The sequence below is a fragment of the Oncorhynchus kisutch genome, linkage group LG28 (assembly GCF_002021735.2).
Source record: "Oncorhynchus kisutch isolate 150728-3 linkage group LG28, Okis_V2, whole genome shotgun sequence".
In the NCBI taxonomy this organism is placed as follows: Eukaryota; Metazoa; Chordata; class Actinopteri; order Salmoniformes; family Salmonidae; genus Oncorhynchus; species Oncorhynchus kisutch.
In genome coordinates this window covers 36621725-36636366 of record NC_034201.2, presented here as the reverse complement: position 1 = coordinate 36636366, position 14642 = coordinate 36621725, and the positions used below count along the sequence as shown (strand labels likewise).

At 41.2% G+C, this 14642-nt stretch overlaps 1 protein-coding gene across 7 annotated transcripts in view; it reads right to left on the bottom strand.

Annotated features, from left to right (window-relative positions):
• Positions 1–14642, bottom strand: part of gramd1ba (GRAM domain containing 1Ba) — a 110120-nt gene that overhangs the window by 25637 nt on the left and 69841 nt on the right. For 6 of the 7 annotated variants that reach the window (XM_020464147.2, XM_020464151.2, XM_020464149.2 and 3 more), the window contains one exon: positions 5267–5351. In XM_020464147.2, the coding sequence (XP_020319736.1) occupies positions 5267–5351 (85 nt within the window). Of the gene's footprint in view, positions 1–5266; positions 5352–7379; positions 8890–14642 lie in introns of those variants that run through there. The other variant, XM_020464153.2, reaches the window with a different exon arrangement.

Here is a 14642-nt window from a genome sequence, read left to right as displayed (position 1 = left end):
TGGTATAGAGGGAAATAGTCCTATTATTCCTTTAATAACTACAACCTAAAACTTCTTACCTGGGAATATTGAAGACTCATGTTAAAAGGAACCAGCTTTCATATGTTCTCATGTTCTGAGCAAGGGACTGAAACGTTAGCTTTCTTACATAGCACATATTGCACTTTTACTTTCTTCTCCAACACTTTGTTTGTGCATTATTTAAACCAAATTGAACATGTTTGATTATTTACTTGAGGCTAAATTGATTTTATTGATGTATTATATTAAAATAAGTGTTCATTCAGTATTGTTGTAATTGTCATTATTACAAATAAATGTTTTTTAAAAAATCTGCCGATTAACTTAAGGTATATGGGGCAGCATTTTCACTTTTGGATAAATAGCGTGCCCAATTTCAACTTCCTGCTACTCATGCCAAGAATATAAGATATGCATATTATTAGTAGATTTGGATAGAAAACACTGAAGTTTCTAAAACCGTTTGAATCATGTCTGTGAGTATAACAGAACCTATGTAGCATGCAAAACCCAGAGGACTAACTGTTCAGATTTTTTTTTTTAGGTCTCTGTCTGTTCAGTGAGTTCTCATTGGAAAACAATATTTCTTAGGAACTTGTTTTCAGTTCCTCCCGATTCCACTGGATGTCACCAGACTTTGGAATTTGGTTGAGGTTATTCCTTTGTGCAATGAAGAAGTACGGCCATCTAGGAACTGCGTAACACTGTTGAGAGTTGCGCAAGACTTGAAAAGTAGCTTGGTTTGTTGTCTTCCTCTATTGAAAACAGATAGACCCATCTTCAATTTGACCGATTATTAAAGTTTTAAAATACCTAAAGTTGTATTACAAAAAGTAGTTTGAAATGTTTTGGCAAAGTTTACAGGCAACTTTTTAAATATTTTTAGTGACGTTGCGCAATTTGGAAGCCGTTTTTTTTCTGGATCAAATGCGCCAAATAAATGGACATTTTGGATATACAGTGGGGCAAAAAAGTATTTAGTCAGCCACCAATTGTGCAAGTTCTCCCACTTAAAAAGATGAGAGGCCTGTAATTTTCAGCATAGGTACACTAACTATGACAGACAAAATGAGAAGGGAAAAAAAGAGAAAATCACATTGTAGGATTTTTTATGAATTTATTTTCAAATTATGGTGGAAAATAAGTATTTGGTTACCTACAAACAAGCAAGATTTCTGGCTCTCACAGACCTGTAACTTCTTCTTTAACTTCTTGAATCTAGAGGTCACTATTTTCATTTTTGGAAAAATAACATCCCCAAAGTAAACGGCTATTTTGTCAGGACAAGATGCTAGAATATGCATATAATTGACAGTTTAGGATAGAAAACTCTAAAGTTTCCAAAACTGTAAAATGATTGTCTGTGAGTATAACAGAACTGATATTGCAGACGAAAGCCTGAGAAAAATCCAATCAGGAAGGGACTCTTATTTAGAAAGCTCTGCGTTCCTATGCGTCCCTATTGAGCAGTGAATGAGATATCAACCAGATTCCTTTTTCTATGACTTCCCTAATGTGTCTAGTGTCACAATACATAGTTTCAGGCTTTTATTTTGAAAATGAGCCTGAACGTCAACATTGCGTCAGTGGTCAGCTGAAGTCTCTCAGAGTGTTTTGTGCTTAAAGGACAAATGTGGCCATTGTTTCTCTCTATCCTACTAAGAAGTCACCCGTCCCGGTTGATATATTATCGAATAGATATTTGGAAAACACCTTGAGGATTTATTATAAACAACGTTTGCCATGTTTCTCTCGATATTATGGAGCTAATTTGGAATATTTTTCAGCGTTGTAGTGACCGCAATTTTCGGTCGATTTCTCAGCCAAACGTGAAGAACAAACGGAGCTATTTCGCCTACAAAAATAATATTTTTGGAAAAAAGGAACATTTGCTATCTAACTAGGAGTCTCGTGAGTGAAAACATCCGAAGCTCATCAAAGGTAAACGATTTAATTTGATTGCTTTTCTGATTTTCGTGACCAGGTTGCCTGCTGCTAGCTAGTCATAATGCTATGCTAGGCTATCGATAAACTTACAGAAATGCTTGTCTTGCTTTGGCTGTAAAGCATATTTTCAAAATCTGAGATGACAGGGTGATTAACAAAAGGCTAAGCTGTGTTTCAATATATTTCACTTGTGAACTCATGAATAGGAATATTTTCTAGTAATATCTATGTCCGTTGCGTTATGCTAATTAGTGTCAGTTGATGATTACGCTCCCGGACCCGGGGTGGGTAGTATCAAGAGGTTAAGAGGCTCCTCTGTCCACTCGTTACCTGTATTAATGACACCTGTTTGAACTTGTTATCAGTATAAAAGACACCTGTCCACAACCTCAAACAGTCACACTCCAAACTCCACTATGGCCAAGACAAAAGAGCTGTCAAAGGACACCAGAAACAAAATTGTAGACCTGCACCAGGCTGGGAAGACTGAATCTGCAATAGGTAATCAACTGTGGGAGCAATTATTAGGAAATGGAAGACATACAAGACCACTGATGATCTGGGGCTCCACGCAAGATCTCACCACGTGGGGTCAAAATGATCACAAGAACGGTGAGCAAAAATCCCAGAACCACACGGGGGGACCTAGTGAATGACCTGCAGAGAGCTGGGACCAAAGTAACAAAGCCGACCATCAGTAACACACTACGCCGCCAGGGACTCATATCCTGCAGTGCCAGACGTGTCCCCCTGCTTAAGCCAGCACATGTCCAGGCCCGTCTGAAGTTTGCTAGAGAGCATTTGGATGATCCAGAAGAAGATTGAGAGAATGCCATATGGTCAGATGAAACCAAAATATAACTTCTTGGTAAAAACTCAACTCGTCGTGTTTGGAGGACAAAGAATGCTGAGTTGCATCCAAAGAACACCATACCTACCTGTGCAGCATGGGGTGGAAACATAATGCTTTGTGGCTGACCAGGATGACTGATCCGTGTAAAGGAAAGAATGAATGGGGCCATTCATTTTGAGTGAAAACCTCCTTCCATCAGCAAGGGCATTGAAGATGAAACGTGGCTGGGTCTTTCAGCATGACAATGATCCCAAACACACCGCCCGGGCAACGAAGGAGGTCCTGGAGTGGCCTAGCCAGTCTCCAGATCTCAACCCCATAGAAAATCTTTGGAGGGAGTTGTAAGTCCATGTTGCCCAGCAACAGCCCCAAAACATCACTGCTTTTGAGGAGATTTTCATGGAGGAATGGGCCAAAATACCAGCAACAGTGTGTGAAAACCTTGTGAAGACTTACAGAAAACGTTTGACCTCTGTACAGACTGATATTCTGCAAAAGGTACAGGGATGGGACTGCTGAGGACTGGGTTAGTCATTTTCTCTGATGAATCCCCTTTCCGATTGTTTGGGGCATCCGGAAAAAGCTTGTCCGGAGAGACAAGGTGAGCGCTACCATCAGTCCTGTGTCATGCCAACAGTAAAGCATCCTGAGACCATTCATGTGTGGGGTTACTTCTCAGCCAAGGGAGTGGGCTCACTCACAATTGTGCCTAACACAGCCATGAATAAAGAATGGTACAAACACATCCTCCAAGAGCAACGTCTCCCAACCTCCCAGAAACAGTTTGGTGATGAACAATGTCTTTTCCAGTATGACGGAGCACTATGCCATTAGGCAAAAGTGATAACTAAGTGGCTCGGGGAACAAAACATAGATATTTCGGGTCCATGGCGAGGAAACTCCAGACCTTAATCCCATTGAGAACTTGTGGTCAATCCTCAAGAGGCGGGTGGACAAACAAAATACGCACAAATTCTGACAAACTCCAAGCATTGATTATGCAATAATGGGCTGCCATCAGTCAGGATGTGGCCCAGAGGTTAATTGACAGCATGCCAGGGCAGATTGCAGAGGTCTTGAAAAAGAAGGGTCAACACTGTAAATATTGACTCTGCATCAACTTCATGTAATTGTCAATAAAAGCCTTTGACACTTATGAAATGCTTGTAATTATACTTCAGTATTCCATAGTAACATCTGACAAAAATATCTAAAGACACTGAAGCAGCAAACTTTGTGGAAATTAATATTTGTGTCATTCTCAAAACGTTTGGCCACGACTGTACGCTTGATCCAATATAAACTAATGTATAGAATTTATTATACAAGAGACAAAATTCACAAATTCTACAGCACAAAGGCAGTCATGTCTTAAGTATAAAACTAATAAAGACTCAATAATTTATGCCTTCTGGGAGTGCTATAAAGTCCAAAAGTTATGGGCTGAGTTAGAAAGTTGACTGTCAGAAGTTTTACAATGTAAGTTTACTTTTAAATCAGTCTCTCTGCATATTTCAAGACATGGCATATGTGACCAACTGCCTTGACTCGGTCTTATGTAGCAAAATTTGAAATAGTTTTTTTTACATTGCTTTTATCCAGAGACACAGAGATATTATACAAAATGTTATATCATACACTGCATGAGGAACAATGGGAAAGTAATTCTGCTTTAAAAGTTAATAAACTTGTAACCTCACTTTTTAGAAAATAGCCTTTGAATGTTTTGGCACCTACTGGAGAGCTCTTCTTTGTCAACACCCATTCAGCATCGTTCACACCCTCTTTAGCCCCCACTCAAACTCTGACCATTTTACTCACCCTAGCAGAGCTGATTAGGCTGCTTTCATGTTATCCAGAGTGTTGGTGACGTAATTTTTTTTACGTTGAAACGGCTTTCCTGTGAAGTAGTGACCCGCGACATACGCCTAGTTTCCTGAAACGGGTCGCATATGATGAGGGTGCGGTGAGATACCCAAACGGGATGGACCATACTTTGGCAATTTCGAAAAAATGTCTACTTAAAAACTAGAAATCAAAATGATCCTCCCTCACTACGATGGTGAGGGAGGACTCTACTGGTTACATTTCCATCTGCAACGTTCTAAATGTTTCACATCTCTGAATATACTTGTGACGGGGTGACATTGCACATTAAATCACTCCTAACTCAGTTTGTCATACTTTGTCATACTTTGCAGACATCAAAAGAAGTTAAGGGAGATTAAGATCTGTACTGTTGAGGACAAAAAGAAAAAGCTAGGTCATGTTAAGCGGGGAGAAAACAATTGAAACAGAGAGTCACTATCTGAATTTAGGAAAACAGACTTTGTTATTCCGTTGTAATATGTTTTTGCTACTGTACGGTGTGCCCTGTTGAAAACCACCACGGTGTTCAAGAATAAATATGAATATAGTTTTCATTGATCCTTCCATCTTACTCACCCACGATGAGGCGTTCTGAGTCGGGTAGCTGCTTGAAGAGTTTTCTGAAGTCCTCATTGCGTTGCTTATACGTAGGACTCAATACCTGTAGCGGGGATAGAAGGAAAACATAAAAAAACACTTAGAGAGCGAGAGAACTCATTTACACTAAATTAGTCTACTCATTAACATAAACACAAATATTAAATATTTTATATACGCAAACAAGTGTAATGCTGACAGCAATAAACAGACAGGGAACTAATTTACTTATCTGTATAACATGACTCTGCCCAGTTTTTTTAAATGAAAATGGTAGTAGACATGACTATATATTTTATTCCACAGTTACATTTACATTTTAGTCATTTAGTAGACACTCTTATCCAGAGTGACTTACAGGAGAAATTAGGGATAAGTGCCTTGCTCAATGGCACCGACGTAATTTTCACCTAGTCGGCTTGGGGATTTGAACCAGCGACCTTTCAGTTACTGGCCTAATGCTCTTAGCCACCAGGCTTGCTGCCACCCCCATTCAGTGATGTTATCTGACCATGGCTACTGCAGAAATTGAATCAAACTCTGTCTCTCTTTTCTTTCTCTACAGATTGTCAGAGTCTGAAATAACATAAAAGCTCCTATCACAAACGGGAACACTTTAAAATATGCTAAATGATCCACGCTGATGCTAATAATACTTCAGCTGGAGTTCCTCCTGTCTTTCTCTCCCTCACATTCAGATAAACACATTTCCTTCTAGAGGGCCAGATAAAGAGAGAGTTCTCTTATCGGCAGTTGCAGACCACAGCCAGTCCGCCTGTCTCTCCACACAAACACTGCATTGTTTATCCTGAAAAGGGAGGGAATGCAGCCAATAAGCCATCAGTGTGGTGGTGATGGTGTTAGACTGGACACTAACATTGCCTTGGGTCATTCTAACCAGCCCAGTGCACAGCAACGGAAGAGCCTCTGGCCTAGAACTAAAACTGGAGTTGCAGTGTTAATGTGTTGGTCATCAGGTCTAGCCATAGAGTTGGATAGAGGGTACCACTACTTTAAAATGGAGACGGGCACTGGTCTCAATGCCGCTGGCCATGCTGTCACAGAAGAGGCCTTTACAGATAGATGAGCTCTCTATTACATCTCTATAGGCAGTGAAGTAAAGTACTTAAGAAAAACTACTTTAAAGTACTACAGTAATTTTGGGGGGGCATCTGTACTTTACTATTTATATTTTCTACAGCTTTTACTTTTACTCTACTACATTCCTATATAAAATGATGTATTTTTTACTCCTTACATTTTCCCTGACACCAAAAAGTGACACCCTGACACCAAAAAGTACTTGTTACAGGACAATTTCCCCCCCCAATTCACACACTTATCCAGAGAACATGCCTGATAATCCCTACTGCCTCTGTTCTGGCACTCACTAAACACACCTGCTTGGTTTGTAATTAAAAAAAAAAACTTTTGATACTTAAGTATATTTTAGCAATTACATTTACCTTTGATACTTAAGTAGATTTAAAACCAAATACTTTTACTCAAGTAGTATTATACTGGTTGACTTTTCACTTTTACTTCAGTAATTTTTTATGAAGGCATCTTTACTTTTACTCAAGTATGACAATTGGGTATTTTTCCAACACTGTCTACCCCATTTTATTTTTAAATTGAACCTTTAAATAAACTAGGAAAGTCAGTTAAGAACAAATTCTTATTTACAATGACGGCCTAAGAACAGTGGGATAACTGCCTTGTTCAGGGGCAGAACGACTGATTTTTACCTTGTCTGCTCAGTGATTCGATCTAGCAACCTTTCGGTTACTGGCCCAACGCTCTAACCACTAGGCTACCTGCCGCCCCAAATCAGTGTGCCTAAGCAAATCTTCTAGAGCCACTCCACTCGCTGTCCAGCCTACCCTTACCCCTAGTCCTGTATCAACCCCCAAAAATGTGCAAGACAATGACCGCGACCACAAGTTCACCACAAGTCACTTTGCAGCACAGCACAACAATATCACATACTAGTTTAGAAACCGATAATCAACTTGGGATTTAAAACTGTAACCCTCACCCACTCATCCCCCCCACACCTGCCTCCACCCCAGCTCCAGAGAGGGTGACTTACAGCTGGCACCCTCTCTGACTCCCAGTCCCAGGTCTCCCAGTGGGCCAGGGCATCTTCAGACAGAGACACCTGGTCTGTCTCAGTGTCCATGCTGACTGCAATGTCCATGGCCTGGGTGTCCGTTTTCTTTTGGCTCCCACCCGTCCCCTCCCTCCTGCTTTTTTTCCCTTTCTTTCCTCAGGTGGAAGGTGTGAGCAGGGTCTTTCAGCCCGGCGGGTGGTCTGGTGTTGGTCTGGTATTCCCCCTTTGTCGATGAAGGAATGGCTCCTAAGGCTCCTCTTACACACAGCGCCTAAGCTGCAGTTGACCTGCAGTAAACTCAGCCCTCAGGGGACTGGTCATTTGTCATCAGCTCCTCCCTCCCTCTCTCTCCCCTTCTCTCTCCCTCCCTCCCCTGGGTGGAACAGAGAACTTCTCTGAACCCTCCCAAAGAGGCTGGGGAGACAGAGATACCTGGAATAATATCTCTCACCACTACAGGTAACTAGCAGAGCTTAAGAGCTCACTAGAACTTAACAATACAGAATTAATAAGAGCATATTTCACATTACTAAAGAATGGAGGAATGTGAACGTTTCCTAACTCTCTAAACTGTTTAGCTACAGGACTCCAAAATATAGAACTATAGAACTCAGAGAGTACTCCATAGAGTACAGTTAGGCATGTGTCACCAAAGTAAACTGAGAAACTGGGTGGAGGGCATGAGGAAATATTGATTTACACTCAGGACAGCAGGAGCCCCCTTCTTCTGGAGTGGAAATGTCCCTTCCCTCCCTCCTGTTTTTGAAAAATAGTTGATCCCCTTGTAAGTCTTAATAGGCCATTTGGGCCAAGTGCACTGGTTGGTCCGGCTTAAGAATGGGTTAAGACCAAGTCAGAACCAGGTTTAAAACAGGGTTAAGACAAGGTTAAGACCTGGGACACAGAAAAAGCCTCCAGTCAGTTAAAGACTACAGAAAAGATGCTTTGCAGTCTGTTTTAAACCAACTTTTTCCATCAATTACAATCTTCTTATAAAACAATACCACTTATACATCAAGGATCGAGAAGCCTAGAGTTGAGGCTCTACAGTCATCCCCAAAGTCATTTCAGATAGTGATACCTCCAAAGGTGCTGCAGAATGGCATGGTCTCCTCAAATGATTTCTCAAAGCAATATATATCTATATCAAAACACACATAATCCACAAGGAGAAAAAAAGGCTCTCTTTCTGCACTAACAGAAACCATATATATAAGCCCAGCTCAAGCAGTCTCAAAGTTCAATTGCGCTCTCGCTCTTTCTCTCCCTCTCTCGCTCTCTCTCTCTCTAAAATGGACACACACAGTCTTTGTCCTCAGGGAGAGCAGAAAACAGAACAATCCGCTTGACCAGTCCGGGATGCTTTAGCTTGTCCAGTGAAGAGACGATTGCTCATCAATCAACATATGTGACTGACCAAAAAGGACCACTGCACACTACTGACCAGGCGAACCACAACACAGCCGTGTGCTCCTACCAGGACTCTAGTCCTACTGTTGAAATCTCTCCCTCCCTCGCCTATTCTTGAGGAAAGTGGTGTTGGAGGAGCATTGAGAGAGAAAAAAGAAGGAGAGAGTGGCAGAGAGAGAGAGAGAGGGAGGGGAAATGGGAGGGCCTAGTGTGCACTTGAGTGCAGCAGAAGGTGTACCTGCTTGTATGTTTTTAAGGCTATAAAACACCTCCAAAAACATCTCTCAGCCTGAAAAGCCCTTTGAACAGTCGACCTCTATGGTTCTCTACGAAGACCCTAAGGCTACACTGTATGCACATGTCATTTATCCACGGGTGTGTTGTGTGTGTGTCCATCCGGAAGTCCTGACTTGAACCACAAAGGCTTTTCTTATGATACCCGCTGTGAATTTAGTAGTTTAGTAACCCAACTACTGCTTCCTATCCTAGGCTATGGTGACGTCATCTATTAAAACACTTACTTTGTCATTCATAACAATCTTTGCAGATTGATTCTTGGATGCCATTATAATACATCATTGCACAGTCTGAATCACTCAATGGGCTGTCCCTCCCAAACAGAAGAAGACAACAGCATTGGTACCAATCTATTTTGATATGTATCAACTAGAGGTCGACCGATTAATCGGAATGGCCGATTTCAAGTTTTCATAACAATCGGATATCGGTATTTTTGGGCGCCGATTTGCCGATTATTATTATTATACCTTTATTGAACTTGGCAAGTCAGTTAATTAAGAACACATTCTTATTTTCAATGACGGCCTAGGAACGGTGGGTTAAATGCCATGTTCAGGAGCAGAACGACAGATTTTTTACCTTGTCAGCTCGGGGGATCCAATCTTGCAACCGTACAGTTAACGAGTCCAACGCAATAACGACCTGCCTCTCTCTCGTTGCACTCCACAAGGAGACTGCCTGTTACGCGAATGCAGTAAGCTAAGGTAAGTTGCTAGCTAGCATTAAACTTATCTTATAAAAAACAATCAATCATAATCACTAGTTAACTACACATGGTTGATGATATTACTAGATATTATCTAGCGTGTCCTGCATTGCATATAATCTGACTGAGCATACAAGCATACAAGTATCTAAGTATCTGACTGAATGGTGGTAGGCACAAGCAGGCGCGTAAACATTAATTCAAACAACACTTTTGTGCGTTTTGACAGCAGCTCTTCGTCAAGCATTGCGCTGTTTATGACTTCAAGCCTATCAACTCCCGAGATGAGTCTGGTGTAACCGAAGTGAAATGGCCAGCTAGTTAGCGCGCGCTAATTGTCGTTGTGTTGCTGGTTCGAGCCCAGGGAGGAGCGAAGAGAGGGACGGAAGCTATACTGTTACACTGGCAATAGTAAAGTGCCTATAAAACATCCAATAGTCAAAGGTTGATGAAATACAAATGGTATAGAGGGAAATAGTCCAATAATTCCTATAATAACTACAACCTAAAACTTCTTACCTGGGAATATTGAAGACCCATGTTAAAAGGAACCACCAGCTTTCATATGTTCTCATGTTCTGCGCAAGGAACTGAAACGTTAGCTTTCTTACATAGCACATATTGCACTTTTACTTTCTTCTCCAACACTTTGTTTTTATATTATTTAAACCAAATTGAACATGTTTCATTATTTACTTGAGGCTAAATTGATTTTGATGTATTATATTAGGTTAAAATAAGTGTTCATTCAGTATTGTTGTAATTGTCATTATTACAAATAAAAATTGGCCGATTAATCGATATCGGCTTTTTTGTCCTCCAATAATCGGTATCGGTATCATGGTTGAAAAATCATAATCGGTCGACCTCTAGTATCAACTGTATATATTAAGGAACACCTAACTTTACAAGACTCACACAAGTCCATTCAACAACAGCAGTAATTAGAAATTCCAAGAGTACATCATGAGGTTCGAGTAAGATGTTTCAGATACAAAGACCCAAATGACTGGAATCATTAACCTATAGAAATCATGGCATTAAAATCCCAGTGAATTTAAGAAAGCCCTTTTTCAAATGTTAAGAACTAATAGAACCATCACCATGTGAAGATATTTGAAAATATGTATGTATATTTTATAGGTACTTAAATTGTATTAGTAGTTGTAACAGTAGTTTATTAGCTGGAGGCCTATTTCAAATCTTTACTAACGACAAGCAGCCTTTGAGTAAGGCCAGTGTGTATGTATGCAGATGACATAACACTAACACTTAACAAAGAGCTGCAGTTAGTTTCGGAATGGGTAGCAAGGAATAAGCTAGGCCTAAATATTTCCAAAATTAAAAGCATTGTATTTGGGCAAATCATTCACTAAACCCTAAACCTCAACTACGTCTCGTAATGAATAATGTGGAAATTGAGGTGACTAAACTGCTTAGAGTAACCCTGGATCGTAAACTGTCATGGTCAAAACATATTGATACAACAGTAGCTAAAATGGGAGAAGTCTGTCCATAATAAAGCGCTGCTCTGCATTCATAACAGCACTATCAACAAGGCAGATCCTACAGGCTCTAGTTTTGTCGCACCTTGTCTACTGTTCAGTCATGTGGTCAGGTGCCACAAAGAGGGACTTGGGAACATTGCAGTTGGCTCAGAACAGGGCAGCACAGCTGGCCCTTAAAAGTACACAGAGACCTAACATTAATGGCATGCAGGTCAATCTCTCATGGCTCAAAGTGGAAGAGAGATGGACTTCATCATTACTTGTTTTTGTAGGAGGTGTTGACAAGCTGAATGTACCGACCTGTCTGTTTAAACTACTGGCACACAGCTCGGACACTCATGCATACCCCACAAGACATGCCACCAGAGACATGTCTCTTCACAGTCCCCAAGTCCAGAACAGACTATGGGAGGCGCACAGTACTACATGGAACCATGACTCTATTCCACATCAGGTAACTGATACAAGCAGTAGAATCAGATTTTAAAAGTAGGTAAAAATACACCTTATGGAACAGCGGGGACTGAAGAGACACACACAAAAAGGTACAGACACATTGTGGTATTGTTGTATGGTGGTATTAAACATGTTGTGTTGTGGATATGTGGTGGTGTAGGGATGTTATATGGATGTACTGTTTTACCTTTAGCTCATTCAGAACACATAGTTCCCTGTTTTATATGTTATTTTATATGTGATGTGGGTGCGTGCTTTGGTGCGTTTGGACCCCAGGAAGAGTATCTGCTTTGGCAGGAACTAATGGGGATCACAAATAAATACAAATTAGTAGCTGGACAAAACATTTTTATGCTGTTAATTTATGTTTAAAAAAAAGTTATTATTTTATTATTAGTAGTTGCCATATTATTACTGTTACTAAGTATTATTTTTTTCATCCTGCAAAAATGCAAATAAATAAATGTATCTTCCAGGAAAAGTATGGGAGGCTAAAATTAATTCAGAGGTTTTGTATGCAGAGAGAGAGCAGCGAACAGAAAAACCCATTGTGTGCGTGTCATATGGTGTAAACATTGTAGCATGGCCAAGGACAAGGCCCAAGCCAGATCTCGCTGTCTCCTCCTCTATCTCAGGTCATGGGGTGAATGAACTCCAAAGACCCTCTCACAGGGCTGATTTGGGTTATGGGCGTGGGAGGCCCTTACTCTCATACCAGAAAGGTGATTCACACAGCTACACTGCCCTCCCAACTCAACTCCTGCATCCCATCCTGGCTCTCCCCCACCATCCTCGTCTCCCCCTACACAAACATCTGTCTGAGACTTCGCAGTCTCTCTCTGACATTACCCAAAGGAACCAGGGATGAATTCATTAAGACACACTATAGCAAAACATTTGCAACAGAAAACTAAAATGAGTGTGTCTTATTGGACAAGTTTAAGTAGTACCTCCACATTTCATTCCATTTTAAAATGTTTTCTCACTACTGAACATGACTCTTGTGTGTTGGATTACAGCCTTTATACCAGTGTGACTCATATCCTCTAACCTTTTCCTGGTCTTAAGACTGCCAATGATAGATCGGTTGAAGTCCAGCTCCATTGCAGAGCATAGAAATATTTGGTTTTCCCACTGTGCCCCTAGAACAACAGGTTCTAAGGTGTGTGAACAACCCTATGATAGACAGGCTACAGTCGACTATGGCTGCCTGTCTATTGACTAACTATTAGGAATACCATGCAGTGAAACTGCACCTTCCTAGTTTAACCCTTTTTCTTTTCTTTCCTTTCTCTGGCTGTCTGGATAAGTCTGTTTTTTTATGACCTCATGGTCATAATGAAGACTATCCACATAGCCTGTAAACAGTAAACACAAGACGTTGTGGACCCAGGAAGAGCAGCTGAACATCTTCTGGAACAGCTAACAGGGATCCTAATAAAGAAACTAGACCTAAAACTGCTTCTCATCTGCTCAGTCATATGGTGGTTTTGTTTTACAGGCCAAACTGTTCGGTTCAGAAACACCTAATCTGTATCTAGTTAGGCATCCCGTCATACTGTCCTCAATCCCTGGAGTTTGGTTCAGCTGGACTTAGACTCCACTATAGGGGCACTCCATAGCGGCTCTTCGAAGTCCTGCTTTGTGACTTCACTGCACACCACACGGAGGGCTCTGCGCGGAGATTTCGGTGTATGCCAGAATCTGTAACTTCACTCAAGCATCAGTTTTGCTAAGGATAATGCTAGGTGAGTGTAAACCTAGTCTTACTTTACCACCAAAGGGTAGCCTAAATCTAAACATGACTGACAGAACCAAATGTTCGGTACAGATGTAGGCTACCATATGGACACCTAAAAACAATGTCCCTCATTCACACTTCCTGTTGATATTCAGAAACAGGAAGCACATCACACTATCTGCACCACCAATAACTAAATCTGGCACCATGTAACGCAACTGAAAACAGAAACAAGCATTTCCTATTGGACTAATCCATAGTCAGATAAAAGGAATATTATTGGTGCCTAATGAACACGGGCTATACCACTAGAGTGAGTACATGAGAATTAAAATACACAGTCATGTTCATATAATATACTGCAGTCTTTTGACATAAACTAGAAACAGCAAAAAGGGAATAGGTGCCATTTGGGACGCAGCCCTGGTCCACAGATCAAAAGTCCACTTGGTTAAATCAGAGTTCGGCCTCTTGTCCACTTGGTTAAATCAGAGATCGGCCTCTTGTCCACTAGGCTAAATCAGAGATCGGCCTCTTGTCCACTAGGTTAAATCAGAGATCGGCCTCTTGTCCACTAGGCTAAATCAGAGATCGGCCTCTTGTCCACTAGGCTAAATCAGAGATCGGCCTCTTGTCCACTAGGCTAAATCAGAGATCGGCCTCTTGTCCACTAGTTTAAATCAGAGATCGGCCTCTTGTCCACTAGGTTAAATCAGAGATCGGCCTCTTGTCCACTTGGTTAAATCAGAGATCGGCCTCTTGTCCACTTGGTTAAATCAGAGATCGGCCTCTTGTCCACTTGGTTAAATCAGAGATCGGCCTCTTGTCCACTAGGTTAAAACAGAGATCGGCCTTTTGTCCTCTTGGTTAAAACAGAGATCGGCCTTTTGTCCTCTTGGTTAAAACAGAGATCGGCCTTTTGTCAGCTTGGTTTATCAGAGGGAGGTGGGAGATTAGCCTATTGTCAGCTACTGCTTGGTTACAGTCAGGGAACACCGGCCCTGGTTACAGTCAGGGAACACTGGCCCTGGTTACAGTCAGGGAACACAGGCCCTGGTTACAGTCAGGGAACACAGGCCCTGGTTACAGTCAGGGAACACAGGCCCTGGTTACAGTCAGGG